General features: G+C 55.4%; 1 protein-coding gene across 1 annotated transcript; it reads right to left on the bottom strand.

Moving 5' to 3' along the window:
* Positions 1-3,627: 3,627 nt before the first annotated feature.
* On the bottom strand, positions 3,628-21,695 carry LOC140489386 (ATP synthase subunit f, mitochondrial-like). Its single transcript, XM_072588886.1, has 4 exons — positions 21,631-21,695; positions 7,968-8,075; positions 5,439-5,555; positions 3,628-3,754 (listed from the first exon to the last, which is right to left on the bottom strand). Exons 1-4 carry the CDS (start codon positions 21,644-21,646, stop codon positions 3,726-3,728), a joined length of 270 nt encoding a protein of 89 aa, XP_072444987.1. The 5' UTR covers positions 21,647-21,695; the 3' UTR covers positions 3,628-3,725.
* Between the last annotated feature and the right edge of the window lie 767 nt (positions 21,696-22,462).

Raw genomic sequence — 22,462 nt, 5'->3', positions numbered from 1 at the left:
TTCATACCATCTGCAAACATGGCTACAGTACATTCACTTTGCTCATTAATATATTGTAAATAATTCTGGCACCAGCACTGAGCCCTGTGGCACTCCATTAACAACAGATTGCCATCCTGAAACATATCCCCCTCATCCCAACTCTGTCTTCTGATAGTTAGCCAATATTCTTTGCATGCTATTGTACTACCTCCAACACCATGGGCTCTTATCTGATTAAGTAGTCTTAAATGTCGTACCTTATATAATGCCTTTTGGAAATGCAAATGTTAATAATTGCTCGGTAGTATGGAAATTAAACACTGCCCAAAGGAGACCAAGAAGATGAAAATTTTCATCTCCAACTCATCAGAACTAGGATGCAAGAAACAAAGGGGACACCCTTTTACACCGCATGAGAAGAGAGTGCTGGTTAGATGGGCCATCATTGACACGCGGAGGCAGCAAGGACAGTTACCTGTCAATCTTGATTCTCAGAATTGACCTGCCTGATCAAATTGGTCAGGATGCTGCCACAGAGATGCAGGAGCAATTAGCTGTCTCCGAAACGCTTCCTTTTTAAAGGAGTAATACACAGGTCATTCTGCTATAACACACGTTTTGGTTAATGTGAATTCACTACAACATGATTGACAAATTGGGGACACTTTCTATAGTGTGAACTTAGAAAATGTGCGTTGTTATAACACGATTCCGGCCCCATTAGTTTAAATGGTGATGCTATTATGCACTTTTCTTACAACACTGGTTGCACGAGAATGGAACTACCGTGTTATAGCAGAACCAACTGTATATTTATAAATTCCTAGCACTCTCGTGGTACAGTGATAGTGTCCCTACCTCTGAGCCAAGAGGCCTGGGTTCCAGTCCCATTTGCTGCAGGTTGATCAGGAAAATATCGATATACAATTTTTTTTATTGTCACAAATGTTGTTTCTGACACTCGCACACAGCTGCTCCACTTGATGACCTTAGATTGGCTTACAGCAAAACTCATAGCACGGTCTGGATCATTTAATGAATTATTTCCGAGCATAACCACTTCTCATAATGGGTATAATCCTCAGGCTTGGCTGAGTACACTCAAATGCCCAGTGCGAATGATCAATGGATGTGTTGTTTGAAAGATTCCGTCAGTCATAATCAGATAAGAGCCCATGGTGTTGGAGGTAGTACAATAGCATGCAAAGAATATTGGCTAACTATCAGAAGACAGAGTTGGGATGAGGGGGATATCTTTCAGGATGGCAATCTGTTGTTAATGGAGTGCCACAGGTATCTACAGTCTAGATACCTAGCATCACATTGGCACTGAAACACATGGCATTATTCATTTGTGTGGGAGGTGAAGCGTCTTTTTGGCTTGACTGCAGCATCTTGACCATGGAGAAAACCACTCGTTGGTTTACTACACTGCAGTAGCATGTGACAGCTGGCTTCATCTGTTGTTCAAATGTTTCAGACACTTTGCCCCTCTCAGGTAATGAGATAGACCGGACACTAGTCAGAGTCTGAAGTGATGAACAAAGGCCATTTCTTGAGTTTTTGCAATCTACAAATGATGATGTGATCAGGGTATCTCCAAACTGACACAGGGTAGTTTTGGCATGCACTTTGTTATTGTCAAAATTGCCTGGTGCACCAATGGCTATGGCACTATTCTCAAGGTCACCAATATGAATGATGTTCTAGCATGTGGGACTTTACTGATTCCAACATGTATATTGGCCAATGAATGGAGGTTTTTGGTAGATGGTCAGTGAGGATCCATTTTCTGACTTCTCCACTAAAACATTGATGGATAGAGAGCTTGTTTGAATGCTCCAATGGTAAATCTGAGCACAGAAAGGCATTTATTAAGTTTGCACAAGAAATTCTTTGCAGCTGTAGATTCAAATATTGCAAACAAGTCTCGGGGACATTTCCTGGATGCTGTCAGTTCTGAGGAAGGGTCACTGGACTCAGTGTTAACCATATTTTTCTTGCTGCCAAACCTGTTGAGTATTCCAACAATTGAAGTCCAGGGACTTGTCAGTTTTTAGTCCATTAGTCTCCCTGGTGCTTTCTTCTGTAGTGATTTTTTTTGTCTTTATTTCCTCAGCTCCTATTGATTATTTAGTATTTCTGGAATGTTACTGCATCTACTACAGTGAAGACTGATGGAAAGAATTTATTCAATGCCTCTGCCATTTTCCACTTCTCCATTACTTCCCAAGCTCCAATCACATATGGCATTTCATATAATACCACACACTGTAACTGTACTACATTGGTAGTGGAGAGTGTGAATATCTAAACTGTTTAATGGCATGCTGTTTAACTTTACAATCTGCATGGTGTCAAGCTTCGGAATATTGTTGGAGCTGCATCTACACAGGTAAGTTTAGGGTATTCTTTCCCACTTCTGTTTTGCAGGCTTTGAGGAGTCAAAAGGGGAGTTATTCGCAACAGAGTTCCTGACTTTTGACCTTTGTTTGTGGCCAATAGTGTACATATGGCTGGTCTAATTCAGTTTGCAGTCAATCACCAGGGTGATGGTGGTGGTGGATCCAATGATAATGCCAATGTCATCTCTCTCATTGGAAATGGGCATTAGCACCTATGGGCACAAATGTTACTCAACCCTTAGCCCAAGTCTGGCTGCATGTAAGTGCAGCCTGAAAATGGAACCAAACATCATGCAATCCTGAGTGAACACTCCCATTTCCAACCTTATGACCTTTACTGAAGCAGTTGAAGATAGTTGGCCCAGGGCACTATCCTGAGGACCACCTGCAGTGATGACCTGGAGCGGAGTGGTCTCTAACAACCACAATCACCTTCCTTTCTGCTAGGTACGACTCGAACCAAAGGAGATCTCTCCTCTACTCCAGCTACTTCAAATAAACTAGTGCTCCATGATGCCACACTTGGTGGGACACTCTGGACGTTGAGAGTGGTCAATCACTTTTGGAATTCTTTGGCTATCAGGCGTGGAGGAGGGGAGTGAGTCATAACCTCCTTGTCAATTCTTTTCTTCTTGCCAAAGTGTATAATTTCACATTTTCCCACATTATATTCCATCTGTAAAGATTATACCCATTGTCTAAACACCTCTGTACATTGTCATCATCACCACTTGCCTTCCCATCTTTTTGTATCATTTGTAAAGCTGACTGTGGTACACTTTTCTCATCTAAGTCATTAATATGTACAATAAATAATTGTGGCCCCAGCACTGATCCCTGTGGGAGTACAAGTTATAGTTTGTCATCCTAAAAATGCCCATGATTCCAACTGTCTATTAGTTAAGTCAATGTTCTATCCATGCTCACGTTATTCCCATAAGTAGCCTTGAATGCAACACCTTATTAAACACTTTGGAAATCCAAATTTATTACATCTACTGATTACCCTTTATCCCACTTGTTACCTGTTTAAAGAATTTTAATACATTTGTCAGACATGATTTCCCCTTCAGAAAGCCATGTTGACTTTGCTTGATCATGTGTTTCTAAATGCACTGTTATTACATCCTTCATAATAGATACCAGCATTTTTCTGATGACAGATGCTCTGCTCAGTTCATATTGTACCCGTACTTGGGAATATTCAGTCACAAAGTATAGAAGCCAAAAGAATGAACAATTCAGCACTGAAACTGGTTCTGATTTTATTTTTCATGATTCTAACTTGAACACTCGTCTCAAATTCCATAAATATAGCGAGTGGAACATAGCAGCAGTTCAATGGTACTTCCTCCATCGCTCGTGCTCTGAGTGGGAAATAAAGTTACAAACAGTCAAAGGAAAGTTAAAACTATTGATTGTGGAAAGCATATGACTTATAGCAACAATACATTAGTTCCTACAGCACGTTTCACAACCTATAGTGCAGCCCAAAGTGTTTTACTTCAAATCAAAGGTACTCAATTGGCTTAAAGTGACTATTACATGAAAACTTCGCAACAAGCAACAAATTCCAACACAGCCAGCTCTTACAAACAGCAATACATTAATGACTAAAATCACACATTCATTGATGGAGATTGAGCACCAAATACTGACATTGACATTGGGGCATGCATCTTCCTGCTCTTTATAAATCATGCCGGGAGAGTTCTTTGTCCACCCAAGATGGCAAAATGGACCTGGCTTTAAGGTTCTGGTCAAAAGACAGCACCTTTGGCCTGCAGCACTCCTCCAGTTCTGCACTGGAAGTCAGACTGAATTATGCAGACCAGTTTCTGGAGGGGAACCTGAACCCACAAATCTTCTGACTAAGAGTTCATCCTCATTCACTACAAAAGGTCCTCATGGCAGGATGTTCCTGTATGATCTTAACACTACATTCTGGTTGGCTGCAGGACATCTCAGAGTCATGGAGATGCACAGCACAGAAACTGACCCTTTGGTCCAAATCGTCCATACCAACCAGATATCCTAAATTAATCGAGTCCCATTTGCCAGCATTTGGCCCATATCCCTCTAAACCCTTCCTATTCATATACCCATCCAAATGCTTCTTAAATGTTGTAATTGTACCAGCCTCCACCACTTCCTCTGGTACCTCATCCCATACACATACCACCCTCTGTGTGAAAAAAGTTGCCCTCAGGTCTCTTTTAAACCTTTCCCCTCTCACCTTAAACTTATGCCCTCTAGTTCTGGATTCCCCCACCTCAGGGAAAGGCCCTTGGCTATTCACCCTATCCATGCCCCTCATGATTTTATAAACCTCTAAGGCCACCCCTCGGGTTCCAATGCTCCAGGAAAATAGCCCTGGCCTGTTCAGCCTCTCCCTCAAACCCCAGCAACACTCATATAAAAGTCAGCACCTTCCCATGTAAATTGGAGTAATTAGGGTATGATTGAAATGCCAAATACAGCACCGGCAAGTGCTGTATTAATGCTATCTTCAGCAGACCATTGTATCATAGCATTCAAGGATGAGGGACAAGTGCAGGAAATTGGGATTAACACACCGTGGGAGTTATGATGGTGCAGACTCAACGGGCACGTGCTGGCAAGGCCAGGAATTCTGTTGCCCTGGAAGTTGGCAGTAAGCCATCTTCTTGAAGCACCGTGGTCCGTGTGGCGCTGGACCAGGAGTTCCAAAGTGCTTTTCGGACAGTATGGAGAAGGAAAAACATTTTCAGGGCACGGGTGCAAGACTGGAATCAATTGCCCACTCCTTAGATGCTCTGATCATCCAACCAGCTCAATGAAGAGTCGGAATAAACTCTGTTCCCCATTCTTTCCCGAAAAATACACTATTTAAACTGTCCAAAGTACATTGCAAAGCATTTCAAACTGGACATTCTAGAAAGTGCACTAATATTTCATCTTCCTCCATGCGGCATATTGTACACCTTGGTACTTCGGTATAGCTGCAATGTGTGTGACATTTACTCTCATGCATTCAATGACAAACATCCAGCCCCAGGGGGCTCCACTTACTGAGGTGATCGTATTCCCAGATGTAACTGAGCAGAACATAACCAGTCAGCAACATGGCAATTCCCCCAATGCCACCTCGCTTCACATTAATGTACTTATTGTAGTATCGGTCGTGGCCTAGTGAGAGAGAGAGAGAGCGCAGTTAAAACAGTCAGTAGCACTTCGTCCTTATGGGAACGTGGCTTTGTACAAGAGGTGTAGTGGACAGTGAAGAAAGTGAAGAAGGTTACCTCAGATTACATCAGGATCTTGATCAGATGGGCCAATGGGCTGAGGAGTGGCAGATGAGGTTTAATTTAGAAAAATGTGAGGTGCTGCATTTTGGGAAAGCAAATCTTAGCAGAACTCATACACTTAATGGTAAGGTCTTTGGGTGTGTTGCTGAACAAAGAGATCTTGGAGTGCAGATTCATAGCTCCTTGTAAGTAAAGTTGCAGGTAGATAAGATGGTGAAGGTGGCATTTGGTATGTTTTCCTTTATTGGTCAGAGTACGGAGTACAGGAGGTGGGAGGTCATGTTGCGGCTGTACAGGACATTGGTTAGGCTACTGTTGGAATACTGTGTGCAGTTCTGGTCTCCTTCCTGTCGGAAAGATGTTGTGAAACTTGAAAGGGTTAGAAAAGATTATCAAGGATGTTGCTAGGGTTGGAGGGTTTGAACTATAGGGAGAGACTGAACAGGCTGGGGCTGTTTTCCCTGGAGCATCGGAGGCTGAGGGGTGACCTTATAGAGGTTTACAAAATCATGAGGGGCATGGATAGGATAAATAGACAAAGTCTTTTCCCTGGGGTGGGGAAGTCCAGAACTCGAGGGCATAGGTTTAGGGTGAGAGGGAAAAGATATAAAATAGACCCAAGGGGCAACTTTTTTACTCAGAGGGTGGTACGTGTATGGAATGAGCTGCCAGAGGATGTGGTGGAGGCTGGTACAATTGCAACATTTAAAAGGCATTTGGATGGGTTTAGGAATAGGAAGGGTTTGGAGGGATATGAGCCAAGTGCTGACAGGTGGGACTAGATCGGGTTAGGATATCTGGTCAGCGGGGATGGGTTGGACCGAACAGTCTGTTTCCATTCTGTACATCTCTATGACTCTAATTTAAAAATCCAAAGAAGATTCAACAAATGCATTAAGAGCAATTAGGCCTCCTAATGATCTATTTGGCCATTGATGTGTGGAACTACAAGAAGACGGTAAGATACTAAATGAATATTTCAAGACATGGACTCCAGCAAGAGAAAAACAGAGAAAAATTTAGGCAGATGAAAAGATGGTCGATAGTAAGTCAGGGGAAGGAGAAAAGCTGGTATTAGGGATCGGGAGGTGGTGAAAATGGGAGCTGGCTGTTTTAAGCAGCTCATATCCAGACAGAGCCTGTGGTGGGTATACTTGCTTGATTCTCCCTCTAATTTTCCATTTTTTTTTCGCCCTTAAGACTATTTGTCACCTTTTTGCTGTCCTCAGCAGACCACGATATCATAACATTCAAGGATATGGGACAAGTGCAGGAAATTGGGATTAGCGCACCTTTAGTGGGAGTTATGATGATGCAGACTGCGTTGTATAAATCTCTGAATCCATGGACAAACCTCAGAGGCTTGCATGCACAAGTAAATGTGTACAGGGCAATACATCCAGGAGAACCATTGTGTTCTACCCTCAACAATCTCAAGTAACCAAAGTAAAAGCAAAACATGTTTTATTTCTGATCTCCAGCATCCACTAAGTGCTGCAGAAACTAAGGTGGGCAGAATCTGTGGAGAGAGAAATAGAGTTAATGTTTCAAGTCTAACATGACACCCTTCAGAGCTGTTCCAAAGAAGAATCATACTGGATCCAAGATGTTAACTCTGTTTCTCTGTCTCCAGATGTTGCCCATAATCTGGTGAGTTTCTTCAGTCCTTGGTGTGTTTATTATAGCTAAAACAAGGTTCTGTTGAACCTCACAACTGTCCCTAGTTCAGTCGCAGAACTCTGGTTATGGCAATCAGCCTCCAGGGAACTAACGAACTGATACAAAGCCTGATTAAAGAACGCTTCAAACGTTTCCAATATTCAAAGTTTGGGAGAAGATTTGTAGCTTGGGTGCTCGTTGTTGTGGTTCTGTTCGCCGAGCTGGGAATTTGTCTTGCAAACGTTTCGTCCTCTGTCTAGGAGACATCCTCAGTGCTTGGGAGCCTCCTGTGAAGCGCTTCTGTGCTGTTTCCTCCGGCATTTATTGTGGCCTGTCTCTGCTGCTTCCGGTTGTCAGTTCGAGCTGTCCGCTGTAGTGGCCGGTATATTGGCCAACAAACACATCGACCTGGACCCAATGTACCGGCCACTACAGCAGACAGCTCGAACTGACAACCGGAAGGGGCAGAGACAGGCCACAATAAATGCCGGAGGAAACATCACAGAAGCGCTTCACAGGAGGCTCCCAAGCGCTGAGGATGTCACCTAGACAGGGGACGAAACGTTTGCAAGACAAGTTTCCAATATAATTTACTTGCCAATTATTTGCAGATTCGGTTGGATTATAACCTTACCTCTACGCAAAGCCCCAATAACGCCATTGGGTGTGAAATCTCGTCCAGTGATCCATCGGGACAGCTCCCCTAGCTTCACATTCATCAGAGGTTTCTCTGCAACTGGAACTGCCGACACAGAAACCAATAGGAAGGCAGTGTCAGGGGTGAGGGAGATACGAGGAGAAATTAACCAAGAACTGATAATGCAATCTTATGAAGTTGTTTATGTGGGCCACAGGACAGGCCAGCATTTGATGCACATCCCTAATTTCCCTAATACTGAGTGGCTGCTCAGCCATTTCAGAGGGTGGATGAGAGCCAACCATAATCACCGCACCTGGAGTCACATGTAGGCCATATTGGACAAGGGGAGCTGATTTCCTTCCCTGCAGGACATTAGTGAACCACTTAGGTTTGGATGACAACAGTTGTCATGGTTACCAGTATCAAGGCCAACTTTATATTGCTGATTTATTAACTGAGTTTAAATTCCATCCCTTTTCATGTGGCGAGTTGAAACCATGTCCCAAGAGCATTAGCCTGGGCCTCAACATTATAAAAAACCGTCGCCATCATCCCAGAGGACCGGGTGGTTGTTTAACCCAAGGGTCACCACATCGCAAAGAGGGGCAAGGGTGAGAAGAAGGGACCTATATTCTAACCTCAGCCAGTGCAGGAATCGGACCCACACTGTTGTTACAAACCAGTCAACTGAGCTGCATCCCATCCTGAATAAAAGTGATTAGATTTAGATTTGCTGACAGTTCACTCTAAACCCAACAGGCCAGTTCCCAAAACCCTGAATCTCTGAGATTGCCAGTAGCAACTAAAAACCAGACTAACTGGGTAAGCATAGTTAAAAATCACACACCAGCAGATTATAGTCAAACAGGTTTATTTGGAAGCACGAGCTTTCTGAGCGCTGCTCCATCATCAGATGGTTCAAAGCAGTGCTCCGAAAGCTAGTGATTCTAAATAAACCTGTTGGACTATAACCTGGTGACGTGAGATTTTTAACTTTGTCCACCCCAGTCCAACACCAGCACCTCCACATCACGGGTAAACATAGTGTCCTAATCCTACAATCTGGGACATTTCTCTCCCTCCGACCCCTCCAATACACCCTACCCCAGTTCACTCTATTCCAGACCCTCGGAGGTCAACACCATCCACGCCCAGTGGAATCTGTTCAAATCCTCAACACCTCCCCGTCCCCAACTCCCTGGTTACACTGGATCCCCCTCTCCCTGGTTACACTGTATAACCCCTCTTTCCCCCCCCACCTCGCCCTGGTTACAGTGTATCCCCTCTCTTCTCCTCCCCCCACCCCTCTCTCTCTCTGGTTACACTGTATCCCCTCTCTTCCTCCCCTCTATGGTTACACTGTAGCCCCCCTTCTCTCTCTGGTTACACTATACCCCCTCTCTTCCCTCACCTCCCACCTTTCTCCCTCTGGTTACACTATACCCCCTCTCTTCCCTCACCTCCCACCTTTCTCCCTCTGGTTACACTATACCCCCTCTCTTCCCTCACCTCCCACCTTTCTCCCTCTGGGTATACTATAACCCCTCTCTTCCCGCCACCTTCCCCACCCCTGGTTACACTGTATCCCACCCCATCTCTTCCCACCTCCCCCACCCCTGGTTACACTGTATCGCCCCTTCTCTCTCCCCCTCTCTCTAGTTACACTGCATCCCGTCTTCCTTCACCCTACCCCAGTTACACTGTATTCCCTCTCCCCCTCCCTCTCTCTGGTTACACTGTATACCCTCTTCCCACCTCCTGACCCCCCCTTCTCTGGTTATACTGTATCCCCTCTTCCCTCTCCACCCCCTATCCCCTCCTGCCTCCCCCCCCCCCCAGGTTACACTGTATCCCTCTCCCTCCCCCCCCCCCCCCCAGGTTACACTGTATCCCCTCTCCCGCCCCCCCCCTCCTCCCAGGTTACACTGTATCCCCTCTTTCCCCCCCTCCTCCCAGGTTACACTGTATCCCCTCTTTCCCCCCCCCTCCTCCCAGGTTACACTGTATCCCCTCTTTCCCCCCCCCTCCTCCCAGGTTACACTGTATCCCCTCTTCCCCCCCCTCCTCCCAGGTTACACTGTATCCCCTCTTCCCCCCCCTCCTCCCAGGTTACACTGTATCCCCTCTTCCCCCCCCCTCCTCCCAGGTTACACTGTATCCCCCCTTCCCCCCCCCCACTCTCCCAGGTTACACTGTATCCCCCCTTCCCCCCTTCCCCCGGGTTACACTGTATCCCCCCTTCCCCCCTCCCCCGGGTTACACTGTATCCCCCCTTCCCCCGGGTTACACTGTATCCCCCCTTCCCCCCTTCCCCCGGGTTACACTGTATCCCCCCTTCCCCCCTCCCCCGGGTTACACTGTATCCCCCCTTCCCCCGGGTTACACTGTATCCCCCCTTCCCCCCTTCCCCCGGGTTACACTGTATCCCCCCTTCCCCCCTCCCCCCGGGTTACACTGTATCCCCCCTTCCCCCCTCCCCCCGGGTTACACTGTATCCCCCCTTCCCCCCTCCCCCCGGGTTACACTGTATCCCCCCTTCCCCCCTCCCCCGGGTTACACTGTATCCCCCCTTTCCCCCCTCCCCCGGGTTACACTGTATCCCCCCTTTCCCCCCTCCCCCGGGTTACACTGTATCCCCCCTTTCCCCCCTCCCCCGGGTTACACTGTATCCCCCCTTTCCCCCCTCCCCCGGGTTACACTGTATCCCCCCTTTCCCCCCTCCCCCGGGTTACACTGTATCCCCCCCTTCCCCCCTCTCCCGGGTTACACTGTATCCCCCCTTCCCCCCTCTCCCGGGTTACACTGTATCCCCCCTTCCCCCCCTCTCCCGGGTTACACTGTATCCCCCCTTCCCCCCCTCTCCCGGGTTACACTGTATCCCCCCTTCCCCCCCCTCCCAGGTTACACTGTATACCTCCCCTTCTCCCAGGTTACACTGTATCCCCCCTTGCCCCCCCCCTCCCAGGTTACACTGTATCCCCACTTCCCCCCCACCCTCCCAGGTTACACTGTATCCCCCCATCCCTTCCCCCCTTCCCCACTCTCCTGGGTTACACTGTATCCCCCCATCCCTTCCCCCCTTCCCCACTCTCCCGGGTTACACTGCATCCCCCCATCCCCCCACCTCCCGGGTTACACTGCATCCCCCCTCTCCCGGGTTACACTGCGTCCCCCCCTCTCCCGGGTTACACTGCGCCCCCCCCTCTCCCGGGTTACACTGCGTCCGCCCCTCCCCCGGGTTACACTGCGTCCGCCCCTCCCCCGGGTTACACTGCGTCCCCCCTTCCCCCGGGTTACACTGCGTCCCCCCTTCCCCCGGGTTACACTGCGTCCCCCCTTCCCCCGGGTTACACTGTATCCCCCCTTCCCCCCTTCCCCCGGGTTACACTGTATCCCCCCTTCCCCCCTCCCCCGGGTTACACTGTATCCCCCCTTCCCCCGGGTTACACTGTATCCCCCCTTCCCCCGGGTTACACTGTATCCCCCCTTCCCCCCTCCCCCGGGTTACACTGTATCCCCCCTTCCCCTGGGTTACACTGTATCCCCCCTTCCCCCGGGTTACACTGTATCCCCCCTTCCCCCGGGTTACACTGTATCCCCCCTTCCCCCGGGTTACACTGTATCCCCCCTTCCCCCGGGTTACACTGTATCCCCCCTTCCCCCGGGTTACACTGTATCCCCCCTTCCCCCGGGTTACACTGTATCACCCCTTCCCCCGGGTTACACTGTATCCCCCCTTCCCCCCTTCCCCCGGGTTACACTGTATCCCCCCTTCCCCCGGGTTACACTGTATCCCCCCTTCCCCCGGGTTACACTGTATCCCCCCTTCCCCCCTTCCCCCGGGTTACACTGTATTCCCCCTTCCCCCGGGTTACGCTGTATTCCCCCTTCCCCCGGGTTACGCTGTATTCCCCCTTCCCCCGGGTTACGCTGTATTCCCCCTTCCCCCGGGTTACACTGTATCTCCCCTTCCCCCGGGTTACACTGTATCCCCCCTTCCCCCGGGTTACACTGTATCCCCCCCTCCCCCGGGTTACACTGTATCCCCCCCTCCCCCGGGTTACACTGTATCCCCCCCCTCCCCCGGGTTACACTGTATCCCCCCCTCCCCCGGGTTACACTGTATCCCCCCCTCCCCCGGGTTACACTGTATCCCCCCTTCCCCCGGGTTACACTGTATCCCCCCCTCCCCCGGGTTACACTGTATCCCCCCTTCCCCCGGGTTACACTGTATCCCCCCTTCCCCCGGGTTACACTGTATCCCCCCTTCCCCCCTCCCCCGGGTTACACTGTATCCCCCCTTCCCCCTCCCCCGGGTTACACTGTATCCCCCCCTCCCCCGGGTTACACTGTATCCCCCCCTCCCCCGGGTTACACTGTATCCCCCCTTCCCCCGGGTTACACTGTATCCCCCCTTCCCCCCTCCCCCGGGTTACACTGTATCCCCCCTTCCCCCTCCCCCGGGTTACACTGTATCCCCCCTTCCCCCGGGTTACACTGTATCCCCCCTTCCCCCCTCCCCCGGGTTACACTGTATCCCCCCTTCCCCCGGGTTACACTGTATCCCCCCTTCCCCCGGGTTACACTGTATCCCCCCTTCCCCCGGGTTACACTGTATCCCCCCTTCCCCCGGGTTACACTGTATCCCCCCTTCCCGGGTTACACTGTATCCCCCCTTCCCCCGGGTTACACTGTATCCCCCCTTCCCGGGTTACACTGTATCCCCCCTTCCCCCGGGTTACACTGCATCCCCCCTTCCCCCGGGTTACACTGCATCCCCCCTTCCCCCGGGTTACACTGCATCCCCCCTTCCCCCGGGTTACACTGCATCCCCCATTCCCCCGGGTTACACTGCATCCCCCCTTCCCCCGGGTTACACTGCATCCCCCCTTCCCCCGGGTTACACTGCATCCCCCCTTCCCCCGGGTTACACTGCATCCCCCCTTCCCCCCTCCCCCGGGTTACACTGTATCCCCCCTCCCCCGGGTTACACTGTATCCCCCCTTCCCCCCTCCCCCGGGTTACACTGTATCCCCCCTTCCCCCGGGTTACACTCTATCCCCCCCTCCCCCGGGTTACACTGTATCCCCCCCTCCCCCGGGTTACACTGTATCCCCCCCTCCCCCGGGTTACACTGTATCCCCCCTTCCCCCGGGTTACACTGTATCCCCCCTTCCCCCGGGTTACACTGTATCCCCCCTTCCGCCCTCCCCCGGGTTACACTGCATCCCCCCTTCCCCCGGGTTACACTGCATCCCCCCTTCCCCCCCTCCCCCGGGTTACACTGTATCCCCCCTCCCCCGGGTTACACTGTATCCCCCCCTTCCCCCGGGTTACACTGTATCCCCCCCTTCCCCCGGGTTACACTGTATCCCCCCTTCCCCCGGGTTACACTGTATCCCCCCTTCCCCCCTTCCCCCGGGTTACACTGTACACCCCCTTCCCCCGGGTTACACTGTACACCCCCTTCCCCCGGGTTACACTGTATCCCCCCTTCCCCCCTTCCCCCGGGTTACACTGTATCCCCCCTTCCCCCCTTCCCCCGGGTTACACTGTATCCCCCCCTTCCCCCGGGTTACACTGTATCCCCCCCTTCCCCCGGGTTACACTGTATCCCCCCCTTCCCCCGGGTTACACTGTATCCCCCCCTTCCCCCGGGTTACACTGTATCCCCCCCTTCCCCCGGGTTACACTGTATCCCCCCCTTCCCCCGGGTTACACTGTATCCCCCCCTTCCCCCGGGTTACACTGTATCCCCCCCTTCCCCCGGGTTACACTGTATCCCCCCCCTTCCCCCGGGTTACACTGTATCCCCCCCTTCCCCCGGGTTACACTGTATCCCCCCCTTCCCCCGGGTTACACTGTATCCCCCCCTTCCCCCGGGTTACACTGTATCCCCCCCTTCCCCCGGGTTACACTGTATCCCCCCCTTCCCCCGGGTTACACTGTATCCCCCCTTCCCCCGGGTTACACTGTATCCCCCCCTTCCCCCGGGTTACACTGTATCCCCCCTTCCCCCGGTTACACTGTATCCCCCCTTCCCCCCTCCGCCGGGTTACACTGTATCCCCCCCTCTCCCGGGTTACACTGTATCCCCCCCTCCCCCGGGTTACACTGTATCCCCCCTTCCCCCGGGTTACACTGTATCCCCCCTTCCCCCGGGTTACACTGTATCCCCCCTTCCCCCCTCCCCCGGGTTACACTGTATCCCCCCTTCCCCCGGGTTACACTGTATCCCCTCTTCCCCCGGGTTACACTGTATCCCCCCTTCCCCCGTCCCCCGGGTTACACTGTATCCCCCCTTCCCCCGGGTTACACGGTATCCCCCCTTCCCCCGGGTTACACGGTATCCCCCCTTCCCCCGGGTTACACGGTATCCCCCCTTCCCCCGGGTTACACTGTATCCCCCCTTCCCCCGGGTTACACTGTATCCCCCCTTCCCCCGGGTTACACTGCATCCCCCCTTCCCCACTTCCCCCGGGTTACACTGTATCCCCCCTTCCCCTGGGTTACACTGTATCCCCCCTTCCCCCGGGTTACACTGCATCCCCCCTTCCCCACTTCCCCCGGGTTACACTGTATCCCCCCTTCCCCCGGGTTACACGGTATCCCCCCTTCCCCCGGGTTACACGGTATCCCCCCTTCCCCCGGGTTACACGGTATCCCCCCTTCCCCCGGGTTACACTGTATCCCCCCCTCCCCCGGGTTACACTGTATCCCCCCCTCCCCCGGGTTACACTGTATCCCCCCTTCCCCCGGGTTACACTGCATCCCCCCTTCCCCACTTCCCCCGGGTTACACTGTATCCCCCCTTCCCCGGGGTTACACTGTATCCCCCCTTCCCCCGGGTTACACTGTATCCCCCCTTCCCCCGGGTTACACTGTATCCCCCCTTCCCCCGGGGTTACACTGTATCCCCCCTTCCCCCGGGGTTACACTGTATCCCCCCTTCCCCCGGGTTACACTGTATCCCCCCCTTCCCCCGGGTTACACTGTATCCCCCCTTCCCCCGGGTTACACTGTATCCCCCCTTCCCCCGGGTTACACTGTATCCCCCCCTCCCCCGGGTTACACTGTATCCCCCCCTCCCCCGGGTTACACTGTATCCCCCCTTCCCCCGGGTTACACTGCATCCCCCCTTCCCCACTTCCCCTGGGTTACACTGTATCCCCCCTTCCCCCGGGTTACACTGTATCCCCCCTTCCCCCGGGTTACACTGTATCCCCCCTTCCCCCGGGTTACACTGTATCCCCCCTTCCCCCGGGGTTACACTGTATCCCCCCTTCCCCCGGGGTTACACTGTATCCCCCCTTCCCCCGGGGTTACACTGTATCCCCCCTTCCCCCGGGGTTACACTGTATCCCCCCTTCCCCCGGGTTACACTGTATCCCCCCTTCCCCCGGGGTTACACCGTATCCCCCCTTCCCCCGGGGTTACACCGTATCCCCCCTTCCCCCGGGTTACACTGTATCCCCCCTTCCCCCCTTCCCCCGGGTTACACCGTATCCCCCCTTCCCCCGGGTTACACTGTATCCCCCCTTCCCCCGGGTTACACTGTATCCCCCCCTTCCCCCGGGTTACACTGTATCCCCCCTTCCCCCGGGTTACACTGTATCCCCCCTTCCCCCGGGTTACACTGTATCCCCCCTTCCCCCGGGTCTACACTGTATCCCCCTTCCCCCCGGGTTACACTGTATCCCCCCTCCCCCGGGTTACACTGTATCCCCCCTTCCCCCCTCCCCCGGGTTACACTGTATCCCCCCTTTCCCCCCTCCCCCGTGTTACACTGTATCCCCCCCTTCCCCCTCCCCCGGGTTACACTGTATCCCCCCTTCCCCCGGGTTACACTGTATCCCCCCCTCCCCCGGGTTACACTGTATCCCCCCTTCCCCCCGGGTTACACTGTATCCCCCCTTCCCCCGGGTTACACTGTATCCCCCCTTCCCCCGGGTTACACTGTATCCCCCCTTCCCCCGGGTTACACTGTATCCCCCCTTCCCCCGGGTTACACTGTATCCCCCTTCCCCCGGGTTACACTGTATCCCCCCCTTCCCCCCTCCCCCGGGTTACACTGTATCCCCCCTTCCCCCCTCCCCCGGGATACACTGTATCCCCCCTTCCCCCCTCCCCCGGGTTACACTGTATCCCCCCCTCTCCCGGGTTACACTGTATCCCCCCCTCTCCCGGGTTACACTGTATTCCCCCCTCCCCCGGGATACACTGTATCCCCCCTTCCCCCCTCCCCCGGGATACACTGTATCCCCCCTTCCCCCCTCCCCCGGGTTACACTGTATCCCCCCCTCTCCCGGGTTACACTGTATCCCCCCCTCCCCCGGGTTACACTGTATTCCCCCCTCCCCCGGGTTACACTGTATCCCGCCTTCCCCCGGGTTACACTGTATCCCGCCTTCCCCCGGGTTACACTGTAGCCCCCCTTCCCCCCGGGTTACACTGTAGCCCCCCTTCCCCCCGGGTTACACTGTAGCCCCCCCTTCCCCCGGGTTACACTGTAGCCCCCCTTCCCCCGGGTTACACTGTAGCCCCCCTTCCCCCGGGTTACACTGTAGCCCCCCTTCCCCCGGGTTACACTGTAGCCCCCCTTCCCCCGGGTTACACTGTAGCCCCCCTTCCCCCGGGTTACACTGTAGCCCCCCTTCCCCCGGGTTACACTGTAGCCCCCCTTCCCCCGGGTTACACTGTAGCCCCCCTTCCCCCGGGTTACACTGTAGCCCCCCTTCCCCCGGGTTACACTGTAGCCCCCCTTCCCCCGGGTTACACTGTAGCCCCCCTTCCCCCGGGTTACACTGTAGCCCCCTTCCCCGGGTACACTGTAGCCCCCCTTCCCCCGGGTTACACTGTAGCCCCCCTTCCCCCGGGTTACACTGTATCCCCCCTTCCCCCCTCCCCCGGGTTACACTGTATCCCCCCTTCCCCCGGGTTACACTGTATCCCCCCTTCCCCCGGGTTACACCGTATCCCCCCTTCCCCCCTCCCCCGGTTACGCCGTATCCCCCCTTCCCCCCTCCCCCGGGTTACACTGTATCCCCCTTCCCCCCTCCCCCGGGTTACACTGTATCCCCCCCTCCCCCCGGGTTACACTGTATCCCCCTTCCCCCCTCTCCCGGGTTACACTGTATCCCCCCTTCCCGGGTTACACTGTATCCCCCCTTCCCGGGTTACACTGTATCCCCCCTTCCCCCGGGTCACACTGTATCCCCCCTTCCCCCGGGTCACACTGTATCCCCCCTTCCCCCGGGTCACACTGTATCCCCCCTTCCCCCGGGTCACACTGTATCCCCCCTTCCCCCGGGTCACACTGTATCCCCCCTTCCCCCGGGTCACACTGTATCCCCCCTTCCCCCGGGTCACACTGTATCCCCCCTTCCCCCGGGTCACACTGTATCCCCCCTTCCCCCGGGTCACACTGTATCCCCCTTCCCCCGGGTCACACTGTATCCCCCCCTTCCCCCGGGTCACACTGTATCCCCCCTTCCCCCGGGTCACACTGTATCCCCCCTTCCCCCGGGTTACACTGTATCCCCCCTTCCCCCGGGTTACACTGTATCCCCCCTTCCCCCGGGTTACACTGTATCCCCCCTTCCCCCGGGTTACACTGTATCCCCCCTTCCCCCGGGTTACACTGTATCCCCCCTTCCCCCGGGTTACACTGTATCCCCCCTTCCCCCGGGATACACTGTATCCCCCCTTCCCCCCTCCCCCGGGATACACTGTATCCCCCCTTCCCCCCTCCCCCGGGTTACACTGTATCCCCCCTTCCCCCGGGTTACACTGTATCCCCCCTTCCCCCGGGTTACACTGTATCCCCCCTTCCCCCGGGTTACACTGTAGCCCCCCTTCCCCCGGGTTACACTGTAGCCCCCCTTCCCCCCTCCCCCGGGTTACACTGTATCCCCCCTTCCCCCGGGTTACACTGTATCCCCCCTTCCCCCCTCCCCCGGGTTACGCCGTATCCCCCCTTCCCCCCTCCCCCGGGTTACACTGTATCCCCCTTCCCCGGGTTACACTGTATCCCCCCCTTCCCCCGGGTTACACTGTATCCCCCCTTCCCCCGGGTTACACTGTAGCCCCCCTTCCCCGGGTTACACTGTAGCCCCCCTTCCCCCGGGTTACACTGTAGCCCCCCTTCCCCCGGGTTACACTGTAGCCCCCCTTCCCCCGGGTTACACTGTAGCCCCCCTTCCCCCGGGTTACACTGTAGCCCCCCTTCCCCCGGGTTACACTGTAGCCCCCCTTCCCCCGGGTTACACTGTAGCCCCCCTTCCCCCGGGTTACACTGTAGCCCCCCCTTCCCCCGGGTTACACTGTAGCCCCCCTTCCCCCGGGTTACACTGTAGCCCCCCTTCCCCCGGGTTACACTGTAGCCCCCCTTCCCCCGGGTTACACTGTAGCCCCCCTTCCCCGGGTTACACTGTAGCCCCCCTTCCCCCGGGTTACACTGTAGCCCCCCTTCCCCCCTCCCCCGGGTTACACTGTATCCCCCCTTCCCCCGGGTTACACTGTATCCCCCCTTCCCCCCTCCCCCGGGTTACGCCGTATCCCCCCTTCCCCCCTCCCCCGGGTTACGCCGTATCCCCCCTTCCCCCCCTCCCCCGGGTTACGCCGTATCCCCCCTTCCCCCCTCCCCCGGGTTACGCCGTATCCCCCCTTCCCCCCTCCCCCGGGTTACGCCGTATCCCCCTTCCCCCCTTCCCCCGGGTTACACTGTATCCCCCCTTCCCCCGGGTTACACTGTATCCCCCCTTCCCCCGGGTTACACTGTATCCCCCCTTCCCCCGGGTTACACTGTATCCCCCCTTCCCCCGGGATACACTGTATCCCCCCTTCCCCCGGGATACACTGTATCCCCCCTTCCCCCGGGATACACTGTATCCCCCCTTCCCCCGGGATACACTGTATCCCCCCTTCCCCCGGGATACACTGTATCCCCCCTTCCCCCGGGATACACTGTATCCCCCCTTCCCCCGGGATACACTGTATCCCCCCTTCCCCCGGGATACACTGTATCCCCCCTTCCCCCGGGATACACTGTATCCCCCCTTCCCCCGGGATACACTGTATCCCCCCTTCCCCCCTCCCCCGGGATACACTGTATCCCCCCTTCCCCCCTCCCCCGGGTTACACTGTATCCCCCCTTCCCCCCTCCCCCGGGTTACACTGTATCCCCCCCTCTCCCGGGTTACACTGTATTCCCCCCTTCCCCCGGGTTACACTCTATCCCCCCTTCCCCCGGGTTACACTCTATCCCCCCTTCCCCCGGGTTACACTCTATCCCCCCTTCCCCCGGGTTACACTCTATCCCCCCTTCCCCCGGGTTACACTCTATCCCCCCTTCCCCCGGGTTACACTCTATCCCCCCTTCCCCCGGGTTACACTCTATCCCCCCTTCCCCCGGGTTACACTCTATCCCCCCTTCCCCCGGGTTACACTCTATCCCCCCTTCCCCCGGGTTACACTCTATCCCCCCTTCCCCCGGGATACACTCTATCCCCCCTTCCCCCGGGATACACTCTATCCCCCCTTCCCCCGGGATACACTCTATCCCCCCTTCCCCCGGGATACACTGTATCCCCCCTTCCCCCGGGATACACTGTATCCCCCCTTCCCCCGGGATACACTGTATCCCCCCTTCCCCCGGGATACACTGTATCCCCCCTTCCCCCGGGATACACTGTATCCCCCCTTCCCCCGGGTTACACTGTATCCCCCCTTCCCCCGGGTTACACTGTATCCCCCCTTCCCCCCTCCCCCGGGATACACTGTATCCCCCCTTCCCCCCTCCCCCGGGTTACACTGTATCCCCCCTTCCCCCCTCCCCCGGGTTACACTGTATCCCCCCCTCTCCCGGGTTACACTGTATTCCCCCCTTCCCCCGGGTTACACTCTATCCCCCCTTCCCCCGGGTTACACTCTATCCCCCCTTCCCCCGGGATACACTGTATCCCCCCTTCCCCCGGGATACACTGTATCCCCCCTTCCCCCGGGATACACTGTATCCCCCCTTCCCCCGGGATACACTGTATCCCCCCTTCCCCCGGGATACACTGTATCCCCCCTTCCCCCGGGATACACTGTATCCCCCCTTCCCCCGGGATACACTGTATCCCCCCTTCCCCCGGGTTACACTGTATCCCCCCTTCCCCCGGGTTACACTGTATCCCCCCTTCCCCCCTCCCCCGGGATACACTGTATCCCCCCTTCCCCCCTCCCCCGGGTTACACTGTATCCCCCCTTCCCCCCTCCCCCGGGTTACACTGTATCCCCCCCTCTCCCGGGTTACACTGTATTCCCCCCTTCCCCCGGGTTACACTCTATCCCCCCTTCCCCCGGGTTACACTCTATCCCCCCTTCCCCCGGGTTACACTCTATCCCCCCTTCCCCCGGGTTACACTCTATCCCCCCTTCCCCCGGGTTACACTCTATCCCCCCTTCCCCCGGGTTACACTCTATCCCCCCTTCCCCCGGGTTACACTCTATCCCCCCTTCCCCCGGGTTACACTCTATCCCCCCTTCCCCCCTCCCCCGGGTTACGCCGTGTCCCCCCTCCCCCGGGTTACGCCGTGTCCCCCCTCCCCCGGGTTACACCGTGTACACCGTGTCCCCCCTCCCCCGGGTTACACCGTGTACACCGTGTCCCCCCTCTCCCGGGTTACACCGTGTACACCGTGTCCCCCCTCCCCCGGGTTACACCGTGTACACCGTGTCCCCCCTCTCCCGGGTTACACCGTGTACACCGTGTCCCCCCCTCTCCCGGGTTACGCCGTCTCCCCCCTCTCCCGGGTTACGCCGTCTCCCCCCTCTCCCGGGTTACGCCGTATCCCCCCCTCCCCCCTCTCCCGGGTTACGCCGTATCCCCCCCTCCCCCCTCTCCCGGGTCACACTGTATCCCCCCTCTCCCGGGTCACACTGTATCCCCCCTCTCCCGGGTCACACTGTATCCCCCCTCTCCCGGGTCACACTGTATCCCCCCTCTCCCGGGTCACACTGTATCCCCCCTCTCCCGGGTCACACTGTATCCCCCCTCTCCCGGGTCACACTGTATCCCCCCTCTCCCGGGTCACACTGTATCCCCCCTCTCCCGGGTCACACTGTATCCCCCCTCTCCCGGGTTACACTGTGTCCCCCCTTCCCCCCTCTCCCGGGTTACACTGTATCCCCCCTTCCCCCCTCTCCCGGGTTACACTGTATCCCCGTATCACCCCTTCCCCCCCCCCCTCCCGGGTTACACTGTATCCCCGTATCCCCTCTCCCCCCCCCCCCCCCCCTCTCCCGGGTTACACTGTATCCCCGTATCCCCTCTCCCCCCCCCCCCCCCCCCCTCTCTCCCGGGTTACACTGTATCCCCTCTCCCCTTCCCCTTCCCCTTCCCCAGGTTACACTGTATTTTCTTCCCCTCCCCTCTCTCTGGTTACATTGTCTCCCCCTCTCTCTGGTTACATTGTCTCCCCCTCTCTCTGGTTACATTGTCTCCCCCTCTCTCTGGTTACATTGTCTCCCCCTCTCTCTGGTTACATTGTCTCCCCCTCTCTCTGGTTACATTGTCTCCCCCTCTCTCTGGTTACATTGTCTCCCCTCTCTCTGGTTACACTGTATCCTCTGTCTCTGGTTACATTGTATCCCGGGCCCCCTCGAGCCTTACCTGGTCTGTCCGCCATCTTCCAATTCCCTGTGACGTCACCTGACTGACAGCCTCCTCCTCCAATAGTATCCCTGCCTCTGTACTACCGGTGCTGTGTCTGACCAATCAACATCGAACCCTCCCTCTCAGGGTGAACTCAAGGTTAATTTTCTTTTATTTTCCGGAGTTCATGAAGTAATTCACATTAAAATAAAACATCTCCATGGTTTCAGAAAGGCGTTTTTTTTTCATTTGCATCAGCTCACTTTGGCAGGGCACGTTTGAAGCGGGGGAAGATGTGCATTTCTATAGCGCCGTTGGCAACCTCAGGCAATTGGGTATTTTGTTTAAGGATCAGAGTGGTGCTGGAAAAGCACAGCAGGTCAGGCAGCATCCGAGGAGCAGGAAAATCGACATTTCGGGCAAGAGCCCCTCATCAGGAATATTTAGTTTGTGCCCAGCAAGATCCCACGAACAGCAGCAATATAATAACCAGATAATCTATTTCATTGGGTAAATATTGCCGAGGACTATTGCTCTGAATTCAAAGCAGTGGGCTCTGTGTAGATGGAGGCCTCAGGTTCATATGTCATTCTAAAGACTGCATCTCCAACAGTGCAGCAGTGGCTCAGTCTCACACCGACCTCTGGGATTTCAAACCCACAACCTTTTTGCTGGGAGGGGGAGTGCAAGCAATGTTGAAAACAAGACACACAAAATAGTATCAGAAACTCTGCAGTGTGCAAGCAGGCCGTTCAACCCGTCCAGTCTACACCGACCCTTTGAAGAGCATCACACCCAGACCCCCCTCCACCACCCTATCCCTGTAACCCTGCATTTCCCATGGCTAACC

Source organism: Chiloscyllium punctatum, chromosome 18 (genome assembly GCF_047496795.1).
Source record: "Chiloscyllium punctatum isolate Juve2018m chromosome 18, sChiPun1.3, whole genome shotgun sequence".
Taxonomy (NCBI): Eukaryota; Metazoa; Chordata; class Chondrichthyes; order Orectolobiformes; family Hemiscylliidae; genus Chiloscyllium; species Chiloscyllium punctatum.
The sequence above is the reverse complement of the archived record's forward strand: the minus strand, read 5'-3'. Positions and strand labels throughout refer to the sequence as shown.